Source organism: Canis lupus, chromosome 6 (assembly GCF_048164855.1).
Source record: "Canis lupus baileyi chromosome 6, mCanLup2.hap1, whole genome shotgun sequence".
NCBI lineage: Eukaryota > Metazoa > Chordata > Mammalia > Carnivora > Canidae > Canis > Canis lupus.
The window spans coordinates 5,851,721-5,878,071 of record NC_132843.1 but is presented as its reverse complement, the minus strand read 5'-3'; the positions used below and the strand labels follow the sequence as shown (position 1 = coordinate 5,878,071).

Sequence of the window (26,351 nt, the reverse complement as noted above, 5' to 3'; positions counted from 1 at the left end):
CCTGCCCCTCAAACTAAGAATCAGGGTGCCATCGCCTGGACAGCTCAGAAGGCATTTGCAGTGTAGTTAGGAACTCAGCATTTGCCAATTCCGCTAGAAGGTTCCAGACAAACCATGGTCTGGCATCACAGAAATACCTCCAAGACTTAAGCACAAGGATCACAGCCCGAAGGCAGCCCGCTGAGCCATTCCACTCCGCCAACAGGAGGTCTGGTGGCCTGGGGCCTGGGTGAAGGGACACTCTGAAAACGCACCAAAGCCTGCAGACAATTTCTCCCGGACAAGGGGGGAGCAGCTGAGATTCCCCCGGGGACGCAGGGCAGAGGCAGAAGTGCGGCCTCCGAGTTTCCCTCGGGGGGACTAAGCTCCAGCTTTGGAAAAATACCGTTTTCCTCCTCACCTTTGTTGACATCACTTAAGACTCACGATCAGAAAGATAGAAAGAGATGGAGTACTTCCAAACTCGTTCTATGAAGCCAGCATCACCTTAATTCCAAAACCAAAGACCCCACCAAAAAGAAGAATTATAGACCAATATCCCTGATGAACATGGATGCAACAATTCTCAACAAGATACTAGCCAATAGGATCCAACAGTACATTAAGAGGATTATTCACCACGACCAAGTGCGATTTATCCCCGGGACACAAGGCTGGTTCAACACTCGTAAAACAATCAATGTGATTCATCATATCAGCAAGAGGAAAAGCAAGAACCATATGATCCTCTCAATAGATGCAGAGAAAGCATTTGACAAAATACAGCATCCATTCCTGATCAAAACTCTTCAGAGTGTAGGGATAGAGGGAACATTCCTCGACATCTTAAAAGCCATCTACGAAAAGCCCACAGCAAATATCATTCTCAATGGGGAAGCACTGGGAGCCTTTCCCCTAAGATCAGGAACAAGACAGGGATGTCCACTCTCACCACTGCTATTCAACATAGTACTGGAAGTCCTAGCCTCAGCCATCAGACAACAAAAAGACATTAAAGGCATTCGAATTGGCAAAGAAGAAGTCAAACTCTCCCTCTTCACAGATGACATGATACTCTACATCGAAAACCCAAAAGCCTCCACCCCAAGATTGCTAAACTCATACAGCAATTTGGTAGCGTGGCAGGATACAAAATCAATGCCCAGAAGTCAGTGGCATTTCTATACACTAACAATGAGACTGAAGAAAGAGAAATTAAGGAGTCAATCCCGTTTACAATTGCACCCAAAAGCATAAGATACCTAGGAATAAACCTAACCAAAGAGGCAAAGGATCTATACCCTAAAAACTACAGAACACTCCTGAAAGAACTTGAGGAAGACACAAAGAGATGGAAAAATATTCCATGCTCATGGATTGGAAGAGAATATCTCCTAAGATTAGCCGCCCCGCATTAACCCTATGAGGACATACTCACCACCTGATTCCTCTTCTGATTATGAAATTAGTTTGAGCTGGTTTGCAGTTTTTACCTCCTGGAGGGTTTCAAAGATCTGCTGGGACGGTCAGTTTTCCTCCTTTGCTGGGTCCTGTGCTGCCTCTGGAAGCCCACTTCTCTCCCTTAGAAGCCCTGGCGCTCCCGCCCCGAGGCAGGAGCAGCCCGGCTCGGCCCACGTGGCGCTGAGTGTGGAGCGGAGCCCCCACCTCCTGCGGCCCGGCCCGCAGTTCTTCAGACGCGACCACGCGGGAGGGCTCCAAGGGCAGCGCCGAGCAGCAGCGAGGTTGCGGAGAGGCCGGGCCAGCGGGGAAGGGGCCTGTGCTGCCTTTGTACGCTTGCCCTAAATTCAAGTCCTTTATCCCAAATATACTATTACTGCTGTCGCTTACGAGAACACGCAGCACCGGGACGCCCAGGGGGGCTCGGGTGGAGCACCGCCTTCGGCCCAGGGCCTGATCCCAGGGTTCCGGGATCAGGTCCCACATCAGGCTCCCTGCATGGAGCCTGCTTCTCCCTCTACCTGTGTCTCTGCCTCTCTCTGTCTCTCTCTGATGAATAAACAAATAAAACCTTAAAAAAAAAAAACAACCACGCAGCTTCGTGTGGGACGGTCACGTCATTTACACAACTGAAATTCTGGGGCTGCGCCCTCCTCCCATCTGTGCCCCCCTTCTGGGCCAGGCCCCACCAACCCCCCCGACCCCCTCCATAGACCGCCGTGCACCCCCGCTTCCTCCATCCCAGGGCAACTGGCTCACACTTCCGCTTGCAGGGTTGTAATGCAAGAGGCAGAGACACAGGTCTCACCTGCGATAGTCGCGATAGTCTGTACACAACACGGCCTACGTGTTCCCCAATCCGCACCCCGAGGCTCGAGGGGACCCTGCCAGCTGAGTCATGGAAAGCAAAGCTCACAGGTGCACCCCAGGGACTCAGGCCAAGGGTCCTTCAAGCTGGGCTCAGAAGAGCGACCGCCACCTCCATGCAGCAGTCTGCAGCGTCCCAGTCCCAGCTTGTGCAAGGCCGCTCGGCCACAGATGGGGCATGGCTTCCCGTTCCCACTGTGCAGAGGCCGTGGGGACTCAGAGCTGCAGGACTATGTGTCCGGGGCCTTGGGCTGAACTCCGGACACCCCACTGTCTGCTGGGAACAGAACCTGGCCCCAAGTGGCACATGCAGATGGCAAACAAATTACTAAACTAGGTAAAAGACAAATATTTTAATCTAGTTTTCCCACTTCATACTAAATCATTAATACAGGTCACAAATTGCATTTATTTGCAGACATCTAGAAAACAATCAGAAGTGTATATATCTCTCTATATAATCTTATTAATAAATTTTATTCGGACAAGAGAACTTGTGCCACAAGTTTAGACAGCATGATTAGACTGCAGCACTCCCAAGAGTGGTCACAGGTATGTACACGTGGGAAGTAAAGCTGCACCTCAGAGCCGATCATGATCAAGTTAAAAACACCTGACATACAGCACGCGCCAATCCACTCCTTCGGGTCATGACCAGCATGAAGAAAATCGGGACATAGATACTCAGCCAACATTCTGTAAATGTGCACAGCAATATGCTGCATTTAAGAGTTAAAATCAGATTCTACTTTAGTGTTAGCATCAAGCCCTTAGGAGAAACCCACCCCCCAATCTCCTTTCGCATTTACACACGTCGGCAACTATTCACACTTAGGGCCGGGCTGGGCGGCTGGCCACGGAACCAACAGGTCCTTGCCTGCGTGGGGACAGTGCGGGCTAATACTGAAGGTCTCGGTCACATCCTGGCTCGCAGCTACCTTCTGGCTGCCACTCCATCTATCTGGCATTAAATAAAACCAGGAGAAAGCAATGCAGGTCTCTGGGAATCTCCTCCCTTCCATACGGAAAATGCTCTGCCAATTCAAGTTTCATTCAGTCAGGAAGACGGAAGGATTTAAGGCTTCGGTGACAATTATAATCCTCTGAGAAATTATTTTCCCTTAAAGTCAAGATAAGATAATAGTGTTTACTGTACTTTCTCTTGACTCTTAAAATCCCTGGTATCAATGTAGGCAACTTGCACCTGCAATTAATCTGCAAGCGAGGAAGGTCTCTCCTCCTCCCCAAGGCTGGCCCAGATCGCATGTGTGGAGCACTTGTCAGCCCTTGGCTCCCTATGAAGCGGAAGGATGAGGTTCCGGCCTTCTAGTAGGTTGAGGAAGCTGTGCTCATGGCATCATCAGAGATTTTGGTACTGGCAGGGTGGATGCTTGCAAAATACTTGACGTCACTGTCACGATCCATCTGAAGAGCCATGATGGTCTGTTCTACGGCTTCCTGATGACAGCTGGCAGAGGTTAGGAAATATTCTGGAGATGCAAAATGCAGATTACAAATAAAATGAGTTTAACATTTCAGTTTTATCAAGTATGAGTATACTAAGTTCTTAGTCATAAACATAATTTCTCCAAGTATAAACACAAGCTATGTCGAATTACAAATAGTAATCCAAGTTGATTGGTGTGATATGAAAAATATCCCCAAGCCTAAGAGAATTGTATGATTTATCTTGTTTTTAGAACAGACTAAATGGCAGCAAAGCTAATAAATATATTAACATTTATACTTGTGATAGGTATTAATTCACTCAGTACAAACACCCCAAGTACCAATCACACAGGTTGAGAACCAGTTTTCTTTAGCTATTTCCTTACTGCTATTAAAACAATTTAAATGAATTCTAAAGGAGGGAAAAGCAGTATTCATTTACCCATACTCTTAGAAGCCTATTAACAAACGTTTCTATGCTTCATTCACGAGTTCATGTATTTAAATGCTATTTGTTAGATATGGGGGGGGGGGCGCTGACAATAAATAAAACACAGCTGAATCTTGAGCAGCTTATTAGTATGTGGCAGCAAAGCAAATACCAGGAAGCATCTGTCTTCTGCCTAAGGAGTGAAGAGGAGGAAACACAAACATGCCTCCTGGCCCTGAGCAACAGTAACACAGGTCACGTGGGACAGACTGACGGCAGTTTTTCATCCTGTCTTAAGAGAATACCTATCTTTCAAATGACTGTCTTGATTATAGAAGAAATGCCCCTGGAGCAGGAAGGCGAACAAGTCCCTGTCATCTAATCTGTGCCCTCTCTCAGGGGGAGCCCCCACTTGACAACTCAAGTCTTCTCCCATCAGATAACACGTAGGAACATATAGTGCTTCCGCTCAGCTACGTCTCCATCCGTGCAGTCCGTGTACCTCCTCCCCGCAGCACACGGTTTTCCTAACAGTCACCTACCCACCTTTCTCCAGGAGAGTTTGTCTTAACGTCTTTGCAAGCAGCACTCGAACGTTCGGAACCCGATCATTTGCCAAGGTTAGCAGATGCGGCATCAGATGCAGAGCGAACTGGTCCATGGGAAGGCAATCGTCCTCGATGACAGTCTAGGAGGACAAACAGTTCCTTTAATCTGCCAAGGTAATCGCCAAACCCTGGAATACTGGCTAACATTCTCTTTTGTTAACAGCCCAAGCACTACAGATTTCAGCTACTTCTTTTTAAACTATCATTCCACGCGCTCGGGAACCCCAAACTAAGAGGACATAATTTTAAGTCCTCACAGACAAATAGGTTTTTAATGGCTCTCCTGAGTCCCGGAGTGTGCAGTCATGCTCATTTACACACACACACACACACACACACACACACACACACACACACACACACCACAGGCTATGCCATGGACCCCGAGCGCCCCCTAGTGGATGGCTGTGGGATGAGCCAGGCAGACACCAACTGGGGAACAGGTGATCCCCTGGAGAGCCAGATGGCAAAAGTGTTCCTTAAGGATCAGAAAGAGAGTGTTGGGAAGCACAGTGAAAGAAGAAACATAGTTTTAGATAGAAAAATGTGTCACGCACGCATAAGTCTTCACTTACCTGGCAGACAAAAACAAAGGCTTGCCGGCCAGACCACTTGGGACATCTACCAAAGTTTTCTACGAGCTCATTGATGAGGTCAACTCCAAACGTGGGGGGCGTTGCCATGTGCAGCTTCTTCACCATCTCACTAACCTAGGAGGGGGAGCGCAGAGACATGAGGAAGACTTTCTGTTCCAGGATCTTATTAAACAGTGTGCTGTTCTAAAATTGAAAAAATTGTAACACATACCAACTTGTAGGAAATCCAACGAACAGAAGAAACTTTATCTGCACATAGATTCAGAGCAATGGGACGTAAATAGTCATAAACATCTCTGGGACTATATAATTCTAGAAGTAAAATCAGCTGTCTACAAAAATGAATTATAAAAATAAAAATATAATTAAAATTTTAAAATAAATAAATGAAAATAAGTTAATCATCTGAATAATTTGTAATACTGGATACTATTTGTAAGATGAACACATGCAAAGACTAGTGAGCAATGTGGTCTCTCATGCACAGAGTCATCACCAGTCTGTATGTCTCTAGAAATGTTTTTAAACACTATGCAAGTTCAAGTATCTCCTCCCCTCAAAATGTAAGGAAAACAAATGTGGAATTCTAAGTCCACAGGGACTGAGACAGAGCAAAGCACTTCCTAGTATGTTCAGTTGGGACATGGACATATGTAACTGTTCAGAATGCTGAGAAACTTCCTTCTACAAATCAGTTTCCTAAATAAGAAGTTCTAGTAAGTAGTATTAGGTAGCCTGAGGTGTGTGTGTCCAAGCTCTGAGCGGCTCCTAAGGGAATGACACCCCTATTAGAGATAAGAGAAGCAGAGAGGTCCTCTAGTGACTGTTTCTATCACATCTGGGTAGACCTGAAGACTGACCGTATCCGCCTGGCTACTTTGAGTAGATGCAACAATGCCCGGGAAAAAATACCTCCAATACCAGTGAGATTTTGCCTTTCAGATTTCATGTTTAAGACTACTTACATTCGTTATCAGCAGGGAGTAACTAGAGGCATGAATATACATAATGTAGCAATGACCAAGGTACCTGTATGTATGTATGTGTGTGTGTGTGTGTGTGTATATACACACACACACACACACACATAAATACTCAGAAATGAGAGGCACAATGATTGACTCCATTTTCTTTTTTTCTTTCTTTCTCTCTCTCTCTTTTTGAAGATTTTATTTATTCATCACAGAGAGAGAGAGAGAGAGAGAGGCAGAGACACAGGCAGAGGAAGAAGCAGACCCCATGCAGGGAGCCCCATGTGGGACTCGATCCCGGGTCTTCAGGATCACGCCCTGGGCCAAAAGCAGATGCTCAACTGCTGAATCACCCAGGCATCCCTCGACTCCATTTTCTGACTCTGCAAATGTTCTTGCTGGCTTGCCCTGGGTGCATACCTCAGGAGAAAGTCTGGGGTCAGGAAAGCAAACTGGAGAGAGGCCCCTCAGCAGGCAGGAAATGAGTGACACATGTTGAGGGACAGGGGTAAAGTCCCATGCACCGCCCCGGGGTCCTCTCTTTACCAAGCCTGAGCCTTAAGGTGCTGACAGAGGGGCAGCAGAGCCCGTCCACCCACGGGCACAGGCAGACACACTGCAGCCGGGGGCAGAGGAGAACGAACTCTACCCCAGAGCACGGCGCGGCACGGCTTCTTGGGCTAAGGCCCTACCCGGTGACAAGCGAGGTCTCCTCCTGCTGAGGACGGCAGCGGCCTCTGCCCAGCACTGGCCACAGACACAAGGCAGAGGCTGCGTGCCATGGGGAGGGGGAACCTGACGGAGCCAGGCACACGCGGCGCCTCAGCGCCTGGGGCTGAGCCCACGACAGCTTCCCCTGTTTCCAGCACAAGCCTCCCACATCCGCGCAGTGGTCTGCAGCCGCAGCCGAGGGAGGGGGGACACCCGCCGGCTCTGCAGGGGTGCACGAGAGCCACCAGCTGCCGGGGGACAGCTGACCAGCTCCCGCTGCCAGCAAGGGGCCCCGGCAGGCCCGGGGAGAGGAAGCCAGGCGCGCTGGGCGCTCCAGGCAATCCTGGCGACCACAGAGCCAAACCCGGCGTGCTCGCGATCAGACGGCCTCTCCCCTCACACCACCAGCGGAAGACATGTGCCTAGTCCGTCAGAACCCGGCAGGCCAGCACTCAGCGGGGGACCCCCCTGCACGTACAGAGAAAACAAGCAAGACGGCCAGTCCCAATTCTGGACCCAGCAAAGACGTCTTTTAAAAATGTCAGAGGGGATCCGTGAGTGGCTCAGCGGTTTAGTGCCTGCCTTTGGCCCAGGGCACGACCCTGGAGTCCCGGGATCGAGTCCTGCATCAGACTCCCTGCGTGGAGCCTGCTTCTCCCTCTGCCCGTGTATCTCTCTCTCTCTCTGTGCCTCTCAGGAATGAATGAATAAATAAATAAGTAAGTAAATAAATAAATAAATAAATAAATAAAATAAAAATGCCAGAGTTCTTTATATATTCCAGATTCCAGACCTCACTTGCAACTTACGACAAACAACCCCATTAATAAAATGGGCAATGGACCTGCATAGACATTTTTCTGGATTATATACAAATGGTCAACAAGCATATGAAAAGGTGTTCAACACCACTAGTTATTAAATGCAAATCAAAAGATCACCACAAAATACTGCTTCACACCCACTATATTGAGGGCTATAGTTTTTTAAAAAAGGAAAATACCAAGTGTTGGAGAGGATGTGGCAAAACTAGAATCCTTGTACACTGTGCTCATGGGAATGTAAAATGGTACAATTGTTGTGGAAAATAGTTTAGTGGTTCCTCAACAAATTAAAAAAAAATTGTCAAATAACCCAGCAAATCCACCACAAAATAACTGTTCAAAGAAAAATTTATACATGGATGTTCGCAGCAGCAACACTCACATCAGCTAATACAGAAACAATTCAAATGTGTTGACGGGTGAATGAATTTTAAAAAGTGGTATGCAATGGAGTATTCAGTCATAAGAAGTAATAAAGTTCTGACACATGCTACAACACAAATGAATCTTGAAAACATTATGCTAAGTGAAGAAGTCACACACAAAAGGCTACATACTATAAAATTCTACTTATGTGAAATGTTCAGAATAGGCAAATCCACAGAAAGTAGAAGTCAAGGGCATAGAGGGATGAGGAATGACTGTGAAAGGGCATGGCGTTCCTTCTGGGAGGATGGAGTGTTCTAGAACTAGACAATGGTAATGGTTGCACAACACTATGAATGTACTAAATTTCACCAATAGCAAACTTGGTTATGTGTATTTTTCACAATAAGAATAAAAAAGGTGAAATAGTTAAAAAAAAAAAAAGCTGAAAAAAATTCACTGCAGGCAAGACCCTTCAAGAAATGTTTTAGAGAACATGAGACAGAAACTTAATCTATACAAAGTAATGAACAAATCCAGAAAAGGTAAACATGAAGTAAATACCCCTCCAAACATGGTTCAATAAATTGTTAGAACTTACTCAGCCAGTTCAGCTCGAAAGCGCCAATTTCTACTATTATCTGTCACCAAAAACTCCTGAAGCTGATAAAGGTATTCTCTTCTTTTGTCAATATGAAGAAGCTGAAGTGACAAAATTCATTTTTTTATTTAAGTGACAAAATGTAGGCATTATAACTTTTACTAGACTGCTTGAAAAAACTTGTAATATAGTTATTAATTCTTCTGAGAACAGATGTAGTAGGTACATTTACTTGTTTTAGAATTGACATTAAGTTCATTTTCCCTGATAATCCCATCTACTGTCAAGAGTCTTATTTTCTTCTGAAATATTTGTTCCTTGAGCCATGTGTGACCTTCTCTGAACCCTACAGTACCCTGGGCACAGATATATGGTAGGACTAACCTGCTATGTTCATAGGACACCCTCGTTACTGTGGACTCTTTGAAGACAGCAATATGTTCTTATTCACAGATGTGAGCCCATTGCATGGCACTGTGATGGCACATGGTAGGTGCTCAATCAATATTTGATGAATGAAAAAAAAATTATCCCAATAATTGCTCCATAGTCATTTTAAAGTAGGTTTATGGTCGGTAAGGGGGGAAACCTTAAAACTTGATATAAACAGAAGCAAACAAACTTAACTGAATATCAAACAGAAAAAAAGTACTGTGACCATGAACACATTCTAAGGACAAAGTGCCGAAAGAAGTCTTGGAACATTACACTTAGTGGAGTTGATGTCAGAAACATTGGTGGAGTTATTTATTTATTTATTTTTTAAGATTTTCCTTACTCATGAGAGACACAGACAGAGGAAGAGACACAGAGGGAGAAGCAGGCTCCCTGCAGGGAGCCCGGTATGGGACTCGATCCCAGGACCCTGGGATCAGTCCTGAGCCAAAGGCAGCTGCTCAACCACTGAGCCACCCAGGTGTCCCTGGTGGAGTAATTCTGAAACTACTTCATGTATGCTGTGGAACTGAGTGAATGACTGAATATGCTCATGTTCAGAACAGAGTTTTTACCTTGAGAAAAGAAAAAACAAAGTGGAAAAAGGAGAAGAAATGGTCTTGGACTGGAAGCTGAGCTCAGTTATATATATATAAATACCCCAAACCAAAAGCCCCTCCTAGCTCCTGTCCCTTGAGAAGGTGTAAAGGACAAGACACCCCGGGAGCAGTGTGCACATCCAGTGCCGGGGTCGTGGCTTCTAACTACCGCTCTCCACTAGAAAAAGCAGGCTCCTTGGAGAAACAGCTGAGGCAAAGAAAGGAGCTGGGGCAGAGAAAGGAGAAAGTGGCTCTGAAAGTAAGGATGTGCTTAAATGTGAGGGGGCCATCAAAGGGGCACAGGAGGCAGCTTTCAGGAGTTCCTGTTAGCCAAACTGATGTTCAGAACCAAGGACAGAAACGGATTACACGGAATAAAAAAATAATTCCAGGGTTCACACACTAAAAAAAAAATTTTTAAGTTTTTTTTTTTTTTTTTAAGATTTTATTTGTTTATTCATGAGAGACACAGAGAGAGAGGCAGAGACACAGGCGGAGGGAGAAGCAGGCTCCCTGTGGGAAGCCCGATGTGGGACTCAATCCTGGGACTCCAGGATCATGCCCTGGGCAGAAGGCAGGTGCTAAACTGCTGAGCCTCCCAGGCGTCCCTAAAAAAACTTTCAAGAAGGAGGATGGAGAGAAGGAAAAGATCAACTTTATATGAGAATGTCACCTAATAAATGGAGAAGGAATTAAAAAATAGAAAACTGGTATTTTACAACCAACACAGCAACAAAGTGTGTACAAATGTACAGATGCAAATGCTCTCAAGAGACAAAGGTGTTGGGAGTTTGAAAGCACTGCCCCACCAAGTCATTACTAATCATGAAAGAGGTGGTTTTACAATGGAGGAAGTGAGCTGACACCACCATAATCAAGTAGCTGGAGTCAGCATCACCAGGGATTGTGCTCCTCCCGATGTGATGCAGATAGGTAATGTGCCTGCCCAGCAAACCTGTGTAAACTGAATCTCACTGTGTAACACCACCAGACAGACCGAGGGGCATCTGCAAAACTGGCTCAGCCTCTTCAAAAATGCCAGTTACCTTAAAGACCAAAGTCAGGAAACCATTCTTGATTTAAGAGAGCTAACGAGACAAGATATTTAAATTCAATATGCAATTCCTGATTGGATTCTGAATTGGGGTTGTGGAGGGAACCTATAACAGACATTACCGGGACAGGCCGAGGAATCTCAGTATGATGTGTATAAAATATAACACCACAATACCAACGTTTTGTGAAAGTGAGATCACATTACTTCTGTCCCCCAAAACTTCAAACTACAAGAGCCAAATTCAAGGTTACATTCTGAGAAACAATAGTATTCTAGGACTAATAATTTGTAAGATCACAACTGTTCACTTCTAAAACCACTTTTAAATGCACACCGACTTCTAAAATACAGACTCCTAGAATATCACATAAAGGTTCCAAACTATGTTCAGGGAATTTTTGTACACATATTTAACTCAATAACTTTGAAAAGTGTTTGTAATGATCTAACAGTGTTTAAAAATGAAATTCAGTGTAATTATTTTAAAATTAAAAATTCAAAGGACACCAGCAAAAGTGATCAGAATGGGACTTTTTAAGTCATATCTCATTATCAACTCATGGCTACACTTTCTTTCTGGGAACTTACAGAAACTCCATCTTGGTGGGAACAGAAAACTAAAAATTTTGGCCTATGGTAGAACTTTAGTGTGTTTTTATGCAGAAGAATTTAAAGGTTACCTTCAGAAAATCATGCAAATGTTTAAGAACACCTATCCGGACTTCGTCAAGGTCTTTTAAAAATCCATTGAAGATCGGAACCAGATCTGCAGCTGTCAGCTGATCTCCCAGAATAACTGCAAGCTCATGGATGGAGAAGGCTAACGTTCTTCGAACCTTCCACTGCAGAAATAAAGAGGACAGTGTTCGTAAGTGAAGTACACGGTAATGAGTGGTTTAGCCCTCAGCTGGCCTATGAAGGCTAACAGATCTGAATGTTACTAATCAATTTCAAACAATTAGATAGGAACAGAATAGCAGGAATAGATGCTTATTTTTATTTTTATTCATTTTATTTTCAGATTTCATTTATTTATTCATGAGAGACAGAGAGAGGCAGAAACAGAGGCAGAGAGAGAAGCAGGCTCCATGCAGGAAGCCCGATGTGGGACTTCATCCCAGAAGTCCGGGATCATGTCCTGAGTCAAAGGCAGACGCTCAACCACTGAGCCACTCAGGCATCTCTATTTTTATTTTTTAAAAGGTTTATTTATTCATGAGACACAGACAGAGAGAGGCAGAGACACAGGCAGATGGAGGGAGAAGCAGGCTCCCTGCAGGGACCCAATGCGGGACTCGATCCCAGAACTCCGGGATCGTGCCCTGGGCCAAAGGCAGACGCTCAACCGCTGAGCCCCCCACGCATCCCAATGGTTAGTTTTAAATCCCTGCTCAGTCTTAAAAACTGGCAGAGAAATTTCTGAAAGAAAGCTCTCTGGTATTCCTCCTAAGCTTTTCCGCATATGATTTCCTCTAATACCAAGTATCTGCTGGAACATGAACAGAAAATGCTACTGGGCTCTGTAGGGACGATCACAAGGCCGTCTACCCACGCATACCCTCTGTCAACGCCTTTGTCGCCCCACTCACCTGCATGTCTGACGCCAGCGTCTCATACGTCTCTCTCAGGCAGTGCCAGTTCTGCCTGCCGAGCGTCAGGGCCACGCCGGGAAGGCTGTATGCACAGTGCTTAGCAATCTCAGTGTCGACCGTCTGTGCACGAGACGGGTCCGTCATAGATAAATACTGATCTAACAGAGCCTGAGGCACAACATCCTAACGAAGAGAGAGACACGGCAGTGATGCGTTTTAGCAGTCTAGACATAAACTGAGTAAACTTTCACCTAGTTGAGCATCTCAACTAGCAGAGAAAAACCCAGTCTCAAAGCTTCAGGTATATCCTAAGAGGCAGGAAAAACATGTTAAAGGACATACATAAATAAAACAGCAACTCCAGAAGAAAAACGTTAAGATCTTCAAACAGAATACAGCGTAGAGGATGATTAGAACTGATCACTAAATGTAAAAGACCAGCAACCTCTTAATGTCGGCAAAGATCATCAGGTCTGACATAATCTTGTGAAAGTGATAAAATAGGCGCACTATCACCAACATGGATTTTATGAAAACAAAACCCACCTTTCGATGGAAATTGAGCAATTATCTATAAAAATTTGAAGTGAATAAACATCTAACCATTCATATAAATGTGAGGAAAAGAAGAATGTATACAAAATCTTGGTTGCTTTAGGGGAAGCCAAGTGGATGGTAAAAAAGAAAATCGAGAAGGAGGTATCATCAATGGCTTAATATCTTTTGAATTGTGAACTATATAAACTTATTTAAAAAAATATTTTAAAACGGAGTTAAATTCATTAAGAGAATGAGAATACATATATATTTTAAAGATTTTATTTACTTGACAGAGAGAGAAAAAGCATGAGCAGGGCAGAGGGAGGAGCAAAAGCAGAGGGAGAAGCAGACTCCCCACCGAGCAGGGAGCCCAATGTCGGACTTGATCCCTGAGCCGAAGGCAGACGCTTAACCAACCGAGTCACCCAGGAGCCAGAGACAATGTTTTTATGAGCTTGAAAATATGTCTATAATAGAAGTGGTGAAAGCAGGTTTACAACACTATGAGTACTACACTATGAGTACTAACTTCATTTTTTTACTAAATCGAATAAAAAAACATATGCCATTTGACCTAGGAAAACCAATCCCAGAAGCAAATAGCACACACAATCACGATGAATGCAGCACTGTGTGTAAAATCACTGAGCTAAATTTGGAGGTGTGTATGGCACCACGGAAGGCAGAGCGCCTTTTTCAAGATGGAGGCCACGCTGCGCTGACACTGTGCTGCTGTGGTGGGTGGGGGTCGGGGGTTGGGGGAGTGAGCATATGGAAAGATACACATACACACAGAAGAAAGGTACAAACTGTCATAGTCCAAATATTTCTTAAGTGTATTTTCCCACTTTTAAAATTTCTGAAATTGGAGTAGTAAAACTTGCCACTGATGGCACTTTATATGGTTTTGGGACTTTTTTGGTATTTTCATCTGAAATTGACTTGTATCTTGTAATTCTTGGCAAATTAGGCATCATGAAATACCTAGGTACGACGGCATGATTCTGTCTTTGACAGACATAAGGGGTGTGTGTGCATGATTCTGTACCTACAAAATGTTTATGAAGAAATACACAGGGGAGTCTGGGTAGCTCAGTCAGTTAAGCATCTGACTCTAGACTTTGGCGCAGGTCATGATCTTAGGGTCCTGAGTTCAAGTCCCGTGTCATGTCTGTGTTAGGTGTGGAGATTCTCTCTCTCCTGCTCTCTCTACCCTAGGCCCTCCTCTCGAAAGAAAGAAGATAGAGAGATACAAGGAGTTGTGATCCATGGTTACTCTGAAGAATGTGATCACAGGTGTGAAAAGAGGAAGATTTCTGCTTGTATTTTACTCTATTTGAATTTTATCACAAGTATGATATAGTAGTCTTATTTTTAAAAAGCTCATTGTAAGGAGAACCAAATTCAGTGGGAAATGGGTTTAGAAGACAATTAACAAGAGACCCACACAGTATAAAGACTTGTTACTTACTTGTACTTTAGATCTCCTCTCCTCATCAGGGCTGAAACTACTGTTGGTGCTCAAGTCTGAATCATTATGAATATAGCGAAGGGCGGAGTCCATATTCTGTTAGGAAAAAACATTTACGTGAAGAACCGTCCCTTCTGTAAGTTTCCTTCACTTAAACCATCTTACAAGGTTACTTACCTTTTAGGACTGCCCAAAGATATAAATACATATAAATTTTTCATGTTTGTAAAAGCTTATGAAAATACCTAAGACCTCATAAGAACTCCCCTGACTTGAGTTAAACTTGCTGAATAGGTTGCTAACTGTATGAAAATGAATTCCAGAATAAGCTCATTAAAAAATGTAAATTGGGAAGTAATTCTGAAGTGGCTCAAATTTCTAAAATTAGCTTACTTATAAATAGTATTTAGGGGGTGCTCTTGGTCAACATTGTAGAGGCCATGGGATATCCTATGTAATTTTTCTTCTACTGTTTCTATTCCTGGCTGTTTCTAATTTCACAAATATACTTTTTTATACTTTTTTAATAGCTCCAAGAAACTCCAAACAAACAAAACACCTTCTAAAATGCAGAGATACCACAGTATTCAAATCTCCAATGACGACAGGTAGCCAGGGTTTCATTCTGAAGCACTGGTATTATGTAAGATTTCTAACTTGACTGTCACCTAACACAAAACAAAACAGAAATCCACTGAAGCTCTAAGAACCCTCTCCATCCCCAGTGTGCTTGCAGGCACTCTTTCCTGAGCTTATCACTCAAGCTGCTCTGATCTGTGACCTTTTGATTCTAGCAACCAGTGGTGCTATTCCTTCCCCTCGTTTATACAAACAAGGGATAAGAAATATCAATACCACAGGATGCTGGCCGGGGGTGAGGGACGTGGTAGGAAATTAGGGAAGGATCACACAGAACAGCTCCAAGTACACAGTGAAGATGATGCTAGTAACAGTACCCACCCTCACACTCCAGAGTCCAGATAATGCCACTGGCCCCTCCGCAACATGGCCTCAAGTCCCGATCTTCTGCTCAGAATACTGTGTTGCTTGCTGCAGTGAAATGGTCCGATCAGAAACAAAGCACCTCTCCAAAAAGAAAAGGGAAGAGTTAATTATTCTTGATAAAGGGCTTTGTTTCCAGTAAGACTATTTCACTGCAGTGAGCTACGTTAACACGTTGAGGCTACTCAAATGGTCATGTAGACGAGATTGGGATTTACATTTCTAAGCACTGAACATGACACACTAATGTCACAAAGACAGGATGTGGTGACAATTACTATTACTTTATGCAAAAGAGAGAGCTGAGAAAATCAGTAACAAACAGAATGTACTAATTTGAAAGTGATTAGCTACAACTATTCCCCAACAAAAGACTTCTGATTGGAACGATTTTTCACTAGATAAACACTTTACTGAGTGCATTACCTCAACAGCATCGCTGATTAAAGGCACGGAGGCGGTGTGATTTATTTTACAGTTTGGTAGCTCATTTACACCCAGCTCATCTTGCATGTCACTTCTCTTCTCTGCGTCGCTGGCCTCCTCACGAGCATCCAGGCTGGAAGCGCGCAGCGCGGCGGACAGCACGTCCACTTGCGCTATGGGCGGAACAGGGAAACGGCATGTGAGCGGCAGAATGGGCAACGTGCTCACAAGTTTCTTCTCCATTTGCATTACAGGTTATCAATGAAATGTACACTTTTTTGACACTGCCATCAAAAAGCTGAAAAAAAACTACTGTGGTAAATCATTAGTCCTTCAAGAGGAAAAGGAGAAAACTAATATGCTTTCGTGAGATTAAAAATGTTTATCTACTACTGTACATTATTCTGCGTTAGTATGAAAGAGAAATGCTATCTAGTTTTGGAGGTACCTCCAGTTTATTAAAAGGAGTCAATTTCAGTGTAAGTTAACTATGTTTTGGTAGTGCATGAATCAAACTGACAAGGCTTACTTACTAAGCTATTTTAGCAGAAGAGCAGTCACACAAACCCTGCCAACATAAAACAATGGTAATTACAAAGATTTTTGTTGCAGTTACATTTCAACATCTCATTTCTTATTCCAGTTTATATTATTTTCCTAATTCCTTTTGAAAATGAAATTAGTGACTTAGATACCCCCAGGTGAGCACATCTTGCTTGCAGCAAACCAAAACAACAAATTACCAAGCAGTTATTCCAAAATCTGGCAAATTTCACTGTCTACATTTTCAGTTATAAGGCACTCTTTCTTCTCCCAAACAAATAAGACATGCAGGAAAAAAAAAAAAAATTTGATTCCTTATTCAAGTAAAATCCACCTGGATGTTCAAAATATAAAAATTCATCAATTTTAACTTTGAAATTAATTGGCAGAAAGATCAGAAAGTGTGTCCCCACTCCACTCAAAGATTATAAAAAAGCAATCACAGGACTTTCATGAAGACAGCCTCTTACGGTGCTGCAGCATTTATGACGCTTAGGCCCAAGCACATCGGGACCCTGGCAACACAGATACAGGATGAGGTTCTACTCTATTAGGTCATCAGCTGCTAAATTAAGTAAGTAAACTGAAGGCATTTAATCATAAAAAGTTACTCATGAAAATATGCTCATTCTTTTGAGAATTCTAGCTGCAATGTGTAATAATCCTTTTAAAATAGTTTAGGCTCCCTTCTGGAATCTTTTAAAAAGTTTCCAAAACAAAAATCAAAATAGTACTAAAGGAGATTGCACAATATATAAAGTTTAAAATGTTTTGTCCCACATAAAATGCACAGGGTGAAAAAGAGCCCTAATTCATTTTATTTGTTTCCAGGATAGTAACTAATCAAGGCCTTTCACAGAAAAGGCCTGGAGTCATTTCTCTCTAAATGGACTACATATGTGTCCACTTTAATGTTTGTACATTCACAAGAGTTTCCATGAGTTACACTGTGAAGTTACATTTCTCAAAAAAGTTGATATATAAATATCATCCAGACAGAGCCTACTGCTGATTTCTGAGGAAACCTTATGCTTCCACTTTCCAGCCAGAGAATGGAGACTCTAATGCCTGGCTAAATGCTGAAATTTCAGCAGGATACACCACAGCAACAAACAGAAGAACACCGAACACCTGGGCCTTCATCAAAATCTGCATTTTACCTAAAAGATACACAGAAATGCCAGGAACCAGGGCTGGTTTAATGGTGGACTTATGAAGAAACAGTCCCTAGTGACTCATGCTCAGAAGTAGGGATAACCTAGAAACTGAATTTTATTCCTTCCCTGAAGAAGCTGGTACAGTTAAGCTAAAAACTTTTTAGTAATCTCCAACTCTTCCATATAATATATACTTGTGGTTAGTCACAATTTCTTAATAATTTATTTATTTCAATCAGGGAACAATACGATTCTTCTGATCTTGGCTACCAAAATGACCCAATTCTTCCACTGAGACAAAAGTGGATAGAAATCTGTATTTTGTGAGCTTGGGCATTTTTTCCTTTAGTAGTCTATGAATCTAGCTTTAGGAAACCAAGGTGGCATCACTTTGGTAATCCTACTTAGCTTGGTGATCCCAAATGCCAGAGATTTTGAAACTGCCCTAGACAAAGACAGAAAAACGTCACATTCCCTAGGTAAGTATTTTAGAAAAGGGGGGATCTCTTACAACTTCCCTCATTGGCATGCCATGTAGGGTATGTTTTTGTTCTAGGACTGAGAAACAGCTTTCTTTTTCCTGACAACAGTATCTTCCTAGTCGATGGAAACACATTTTTTGACCAAAAATCCACAAAGAAAAAAACCCCACCAATGCTTTGACAAGGGTAAGAGTTAAATTAGCAAGACTGAGAAGCAAAGGTCACCTTCTAAGAAGCAGCCCCAGCTTCGTTCCGGCTTGTGACAATACCCCTAAAGGCTAACGAGAAGGGGAAGACACAAGGGACATGGAGGCCTGGGAATGCTCAAACTTCACTTTTCAGCATCTGTCCTAAAAAGCTTTCTCTGGGCATTGCTGCTTTACCATTTTACAGCTCAGCTGACAAGAAAAAATTACACATGTGACAGAACTACTCCAAAAAGGTGGACATTTCTTGACAATTCGTGGCTGCCCACAATGGCAGAATTAGAAATGAGAATGCATCCAAAGTTAAGGTCCAGTCCCTTCAGAACACCTGCTGATACTATGGAAAATCAAGGCACAGTTACTGATATTTAACACAAGTTAAACAGACCCTCAGATTTCAATAAAATAAAACATTCAGGAATTCTGTAGCCTAAACAGAAAATGCTCAACACTGCCCACCTCTTAATTACTGCAGAACATCTGATGCACAGGCAGTCTGTGTGCTGTCACCCTCTGTGCTCTTTGAGGCTGGGACTTTTGTCTGGTTTGTTGCTGCTATATAATTAGTGCTTAGGAAAGGATCCAGCACAACAGTAGGTGCTAAGTAATGCTAAATGAATCAATGAATCAATGCGTATGTTATTGTCATCATTATGGACAGAAAGAACACTGTAATTTCAATTTTTCAATTCAGCAGGCTTAAGAGCTGAATTAGAAAGAGAACCAACTAAATCGCAATATAGCATTTGTATTGAAATCTCTCACCTGCAGCCTGTACATCTGCAGTACTATTTTAAGTGAAACAGCATTAGCTATCTTCTGAAATAGTCATATTCTCAAACCTGTATGTGTGTACAGGTCTTTTTGAAAAAGCACACTATCGCTTTTAGCTTATTTGTTAAAAATTTTTTTTTAACATAGCTTATTCAAATATTTCAATTACCAGTCGTTAAGTGCTAAGATGTGTCAGAGATCTAGCAGGTACTGGAATGCAGTGAGAGCTCCCAGAACAGGCCTAAAAAGCCAAACTAGTGATCTTTTTTCCATAAAAGTGGAATATAAGATTCACTCAATATATGAATTACTAAAGTTTGATCAACTGGATAACCTGATAAACAGTAAAACTGTTAAAGCTAAAATTTTTAAAGCTTAAAGCTGTAAAGCAAATGTTTATCAAACATTGAGTATCCTTGGCTGTAAACATCCTGAGTTTTTAGGAGTAATTCTGTGTGTCTCAATGCTTCTCATCTGAGGGGGGCAGAGAGGAAGGGATGCAGGCAAATTACTCAGGTAAGAGTCTAATGAAACTCAACTCAATTTTTGCAACCTCATCAAGTTGTCACATAATGCAGACTACTAGGTCAGGGGGTACATCAGTGACAGGAGCAACACTGAGGATAAGCAGAGAGAGCAAAGCTGTTAAGGTTTTCACAAAAAATAACCTACCACAAGAGATAAAAAATAGGATATTCTATTGGAAATATTCCATCCTCTGTTCTTGCCTTTTTTTTTTTTTTTTTTTTAAAAGATCTTATTTATTTATTCTCATGAGACACAGAGGGAGAGAGGGAGAGGCAGAGACACAAGCAGAGGGAGAAGCAGACTCCAGGCAGGGAGCCCAACGTGGGACTCAATCCTGGGTCTCCAGGATAAGGCCCTGGGCTGAAGGTGGCGCTAAACCGCTGAGCCACATGGGCTGCCCCTGTTCTTGCCTTTGTTTCAGAATATATGAAACAGGAATGATTAAAAAAGAAAAAGCAAACAAAAGAGAGTGAATTGGTGATACATGGAATAACCAGGATAAATTTCAAATACAGATGCCAAGCAACAGAAACAGACTCAAAAAAGGCTTATATTACTTGATTCTTATTTATGTGGCATCTGAAAGAGGCAAAATCACAGGGACAGAAAATGGGTCAGTGGTTGCTAGTAGCTGGGCAGGAAAGGACAGATGGACTAGAAGGTGCACAGAGGAGTGTTCTAGGGTGGTAGAATGGTTCTGTATTTGGACAGTGGCAGTGGCTGCACACAACTGCATGCATGTCTAAGCTCATACAAGTGTCCATTCAGAATGCTAGAGTCTACTGATAGAAATTATATCCCGATAAACCTACAAGAAAAGGTTAAAAAAAATGAAACCGATCATCTACCAGTTAAATTAAAATAACATTCAACAGTCAAGGATATGAATTTGCCTTCAGTCATTTAGTTTTTCTCTAAGTATAAAATTATAATAGAGCAACTTTTTTTTTTTTTTTTTTAAGATTTTATTTATTTATTCATGAGAGACACAGGCAGAGGGAAAAGCAGGTTCCCTGTAGGGAGCCCAATGTGAGACTCGATACCGGGACTCCAGGATCAGGCCCTGGGCCGAAGGCAGGTGCTAAACCGCTCAGCCACCAAGGTATCCCAAGCATAACAGGTTTTGTATATTTTATACTGAAGCTATCATTTTATCTGCTTTAAAAATTTCCCAACAATGAGCAAACTGATAGTTTAGAAGTTTTAGCTTCTGGAACTAACAAGGTGAAAAAAAAAAAAAAAGGTAAAGGGAAAAGAAAAAGAGGAGAAAGAAAAAGAAAGAGAGAGAAAAAGAGTGGGATAGAGAAAAAGTCCATGAAGTGATGGAAAATCTGAAGACTTGTAGTTATAGGAAATCCAAAACTGGTTTTTGTTTTGAATACTCTTTCAGATTTCACTGGTTACAAGAGTCATGAGGAGGGTTTTAGTCTTCTAAGGAAAAGACAACACCAGTATTAAGGTCCCAGCCCCATGGACTTTAAGCTGTGTCCTAAGCCCCAGCAGATGGAACAACGGGGACTGGTTCAGGGTGGCTCATTTCTCACTGACTGACTTAGAACATATTTCCCCCCTTTGTAAGAGGCTCCTTTTTAACAAAGAACAACCTTTAAGGCTATCATTCACAATGAAAGGACCTGAGTGATACATGTGCAACCCAATGGAAAAAAATTCGAAACTGAAGAAACAGAAATCCAAATGACTCTTATGTTTATAACTCTTAAAACATCATATTCCATGGGAAACAGGTATTTCTGTCTACTGTTATAAGACCACAGTCCTTTCTTAAAGAGCAACACTGTATCTGCTGCTATTTTATAAAAAAAGTTAATGAGACCCAGAGCAAAACAGCTAAGGCAGGGCTCCAGATCTGAAGTTGTACAGCACTGTTGGATGGACTGTGAAGATGTCAGGGCCAGTGACCCATCGATCTGTATGCCAGTTAGCAACAGTGATGAGCTCATCTAAATGAGATTTGCTAAGCATCGGATTAATCGTATTTCTCAAGACCCAATACATGATGATGATGGTGAAATAAGTTTTTAAAAGGCATTTTTTTCCGGGAAAAAAAGTCAGCAAATAACGTTTTATAACAGCTGTAAAGAACTTGAGAGACTCTTTCCATACCTTTAACATCTGGATCATCGATGTGTGGCTCTAGATTTTCTATCATTTCTTCAAGTTCCTTCCTGGTGGCCATAGTGATATTTGAGGAACCTGGTATGGTGACTTCAGGTGTTTCCTCTGGTCTCTCTGGGCTGAGAGTATTCCCACAGCCCTGCTCAAGCTCTACATCTAGGTCTATTTCAGGAAGAGGAGTCCTCCAGAAATGGAAGGAGTTGTACAATTCCTGATCTAAGAGAGCTGAATCTGGTGAGCTGGTGCCACCCTCTGGCCGTAATGCAGATTTGTAGTTAGCAGGCTTTTTATCATTCTCATTACTAGCTGCTTCCTGATGAGATTCTGAGGACAAAGTACAAAGTAAAGAGCTGTCCACTGGGACACTTATTTCACCTGGAGATTTCCCAGATGTTTCAGCACGATCTTCCACCATGTTTTCCAGTTTGACACTGGAATTACTAATACTGGGATCTGAAGAAACATCCTCTGGCCTGATCTGTACATCCTCTGGGACTTCTTGATCTCTGATCCTTTTATTGTTTCATTTGGGGCAGGAAAAAAATGAAAGTATAAAAATAATTACTGAAAAAAACTCAATGAAAGACACTACATACAGTATTTAGACAAGTTCAATATTAAAAATTACAGATTATTCATACAAAATGAGTAGTGTATGTACTGGTAATGCTTCTTTTTCCATCAGTTGTTCTGTGTTCAGAGATGTAAACATCTGTTAAGCATAAGTCTAGATATTAAAGCATTACATGAGTTGGAAAAGCTAACATTGCAGAGCCCCAGAATTCTTAAATACCAGGCTAATTCCAATAATAAAGAAAAACTGTACGGAAGATAAATTCCTACAATGCACTTCAAAAATGATCTGGTTCTTAGGATTATGGTATTGCCACTGCTCCAATGATGTATTGCAAAGCTGAAAATTAAAACCTATTTGCTTTTATTAAAAAAGAAAAGGAAAAAACCTCTATACAGTATTAGGAAAGATCCTTATTTACTATCTCAAAATATTAACATCCAGTTTAGTGTAAATGAAGTTTTTTTTTCCTTTCTTTCATACTTTCCAGCTGTACTCCCAAATGTTTTCCCAAGATAGTTATGACTCAATTGATATGGACAGATGGTACAAAGCTCCTAAATTAAAGTCCACTAATAACCACTATCCATTATCTAAACTAAAGCACTGACAGTTAAGTTTTAATGTTTATCCAGTATATTTTGACTCCATTAAATTTAACAAACACGTATTGAGCACCTACTAGGAGCCAGGGAAGGAAACCAGTATTGAGGATCCACATGTGAATGAGGTGCAGGTCTGGGCAAGGAGATTACAATTAGAAGCAAACAGGAGAAACAACCATGTAAGCAAGTAATCACCAGAAAGAGTGTTAAGTACAGAAGTACATACACTGGGCATAGCAGGCAGGATGGAGCGGAAATGAAGAGGCTCAGAGGAAATGACAGAAGCTGCGTTTAGAAGAAACCAGTAAATGTTTATGAGGCTAGGGGAAGAACATGTATTCAAGGGAGAAAAAGCATACACAAAGGCAGGAATCACACAAGACATATTATAGTACTCCGAAAATAGCCATGAGGTTTTTTTGGTGTTGTTTTGTTGTTGTTGTTTTATGGAGAAGGAAATGTTGGGTGACTAGGGTGAAAAGCTTTGCCAGAACCACTGTATTCCATATCTGACACCTCTGGAATGGATCCTATGGGCTACAGGGAATAATGGAAAAATTAGGAGAATCGCATTTGTAGATGTGTGATTTTTGAGAGAGCATCCTGGAAGCAGTGTAGAAAATGGAGTGGAGGTGAGACAGGAGGCAGGAACTCTGGAATGGCAGTGAGAGCCAGAGAGGACTTGGTGAATGAAGGCAGTATGTCTGGGGCTATGAAGAAGTAAACACATTCAAATGATGACAAGACAATAGGATCTGTTTACTTGTTGCATGCTGGAGATGGGAAAAAACAGAGAAATCTGGAAAGACTGCCAAATTTCTGGCTAGTGTGATGGAACAGATTCTGGTAGCACCAACTAAAAATGGAAAACACAAGAATGCTGTGATGAGAAGGCTAATGAGTTCCAGTCTGGTCAGTTCCAACCTGGTCTCCAGGTTGAGTGAGGTATCTCGGTTGCATTCTGGGTGGGGACGTCCATGGGAAACCAGTTAGACACCAGGATCAGAGCTCTATCAACTCAGAAGGACGGGTGCAGGGCACAGATGCCCACAAGGCAAGAAAGATGAATGGAAACATGACAGGCATATGGAGTAACAGAGTGAAGGCATTTTTCTTGTGATGCCTTAGAGAAAGAGGTCAGAAGAGATGTAGGAACTGCAGGCACGGGAGATGGATGAACTCACTGATAAAGCAGTGTTCTTCAAAGAAGCAAGAAAGAACGTGAGCTCAAGAACACAGGCCCACAGACTCAATGGGCCAAGACACACTTCCTTCTAAGAAACATGAGGGGAAGTAAGAATGGGTGTAGGTAAACTTGAAAGTGAGTGTGGGAAAAAATTAAAGGCGCTCCTGTAACAATATGTGCCTTTAAATATACCCAGTAAAAAGCTATTAAACAGGAGGCTTACCAGGACCATGCAAACGGAAGGTGACATTAACACCTGTGGAACATCCCAGTTAAGTAGCTACCACACATGTTCTCATTCAATTATCAACTTCTCTCTGCTAGGCTTTATCTCATGGTCATGTTCACACTGTTTTCAAAGACATGTATTTTTAAAAATACATGATTACTATTTTTAAGATTTTATTTATTCATGAGAGACACACAGAGAGAGAGGCAGAGACACAGGCAGAGGGAGAAGCAGGCTCCATGCAGAGGGTCTGATAACGGACAGGATGCATGTGAGACAGTTGTGCTACACCTGCAGGAGAGCTGGACCCTGACTTCTTTCATCCTTGTCCCAGAGCAGCCCGACATCACCGTAAACCTGTGAGCCTTTCAAGGCCTTGATGATTCCACATTTACTCCTCATTCATAAGATAAGGGACTGGCTTAGACATCCTTTAAGATTCCTTCCCTCTCTGAAACAGTTTTTTTTAAGATTTTTTTTTTTTTAACTTTATTCACGAGAGATACAGAGAGAGAGAGGCAGAGACACAGGCAGAGGGAGAAGCAGGCTCCATGCAGGGAGCCCGATGTGGGACTTGATCCCAGGACTTAGGGATCACGCCTTGGGCCAAAGGCGGACCGATGCTCAATTGCTGAGCCACACAGGTGTCCCTCCAAAACAGTTCTTAAGCCTAGTGCTGTTATGCCAAATAAATGTCTTCTACACGAATTACATATTTTCCAACCACATAGTCCTTATTAAAAGACATTTTTTTCTTTTGTTTAAAAAAATTTAGTGGGGTGATTGGGGAAATTTGAATAAAGTCTCCAGATTAGATGAAAGTATTGTATCTGTGTTAATAATATTTTGGTAATTGGACCATGGTTATATATTAATGCCTGCATTCTGAGGAAATACACAGTGTAATATTTATGGTAAAAAGAGTATCATATCTAAAACCTCAAAGAATTCAGAAAAACAAAGCAGTAAAGCAAATATGGTAAAATGTTAACATCTAGAGAATCTGAGGGGCATATGGGATTCTTTGTGCTTTTTGCAGTTTTTCTGATATGAAAACTAAATTTAAAAAATTATAGAAACAAGATAATTGTTTGGGGGGAGTGGGAACCAAATGGGTTTAAACTTGTAAGACTTCTGATAGTTTTAAAAACCCTGCATTTGAAATACACAAAAAGAGCCCAATTAAAAGGCCATTCAAGAAGGCACCTAGGTGGCTCAGTGGGTTAAGTGTCCGTCTCTTGATTTTAGCTTAAGTCCTGATCTCAGGGTTGTGAGATGGAGTCCTACATTGGGTGTGGAGCCTGCGTAAGATTCTCTCTCTCCCTTTGCCCACCCCCCCCACCCCCCGCTCTCAAAAAACAACAATAAAGGCCATTCAGGATGCAAAACTATTCCATGGGCCTGAAATTCCTTAATTCCTTGATTGCTATTCTCACTGTGGCGTTAAGATTAAATTTTAATATTCTTAGCAAAAAAAAAAAAAAAAAAAAAAGGAATGGCTAAATCATTCTATTTGTCTAATGTTACATTACTAGTCTGTCCAAACTTAAAACTCCTAGTGTATGGTTTTAAAGAGACAAAAAAAAAAAAATTTCCCTACTATTAAATTCCGGGAAGAAGTACACTACATGAATATAGTTGCTTCAAACTGTCAAAAATATAAATTATCTGAATACTGATTTTTCCCAGAGCTGAGAGCTAGTCAATGCAAGATCGAGCTGCTAAATACCAAAATTCTGATATTAGCTGTCAGATTTCCAAATGCTATTACACAAGCAAACATTGTTTTGAAAGCTGAGGAGACCTCTGATTCTGCAAAATGAGAGAATCCCCAATTTCCTAAGAGGTGTGGGTCAATAAGACCACCAGGGTAAGCCAGGGATTTCTCTAACAGAACCTGAATTTTCCTTTAGTGTCTGCATAGGTTTCCTATTAATACCCTCTGAGTT

At 42.1% G+C, this 26,351-nt stretch overlaps 1 protein-coding gene across 6 annotated transcripts in view; it reads right to left on the bottom strand.

Annotated features, from left to right (window-relative positions):
- Positions 1–2,642: 2,642 nt before the first annotated feature.
- The window catches only part of PPP4R1 (protein phosphatase 4 regulatory subunit 1), a 61,102-nt gene continuing 37,393 nt past the window's right edge, over positions 2,643–26,351 (bottom strand). For all 6 annotated transcript variants that reach the window (XM_072828709.1, XM_072828710.1, XM_072828713.1 and 3 more), the window contains 10 exons: positions 21,797–22,320; positions 15,983–16,155; positions 14,555–14,650; positions 12,541–12,726; positions 11,632–11,793; positions 8,861–8,961; positions 5,599–5,719; positions 5,367–5,501; positions 4,730–4,871; positions 2,643–3,794 (listed from right to left, as the gene is read on the bottom strand). In XM_072828709.1, coding sequence (XP_072684810.1) covers positions 3,631–3,794; positions 4,730–4,871; positions 5,367–5,501; positions 5,599–5,719; positions 8,861–8,961; positions 11,632–11,793; positions 12,541–12,726; positions 14,555–14,650; positions 15,983–16,155; positions 21,797–22,320 — 1,804 coding nt within the window. In that variant the 3' untranslated portion in view covers positions 2,643–3,630. The remainder of the gene's footprint in view (positions 3,795–4,729; positions 4,872–5,366; positions 5,502–5,598; positions 5,720–8,860; positions 8,962–11,631; positions 11,794–12,540; positions 12,727–14,554; positions 14,651–15,982; positions 16,156–21,796; positions 22,321–26,351) is intronic.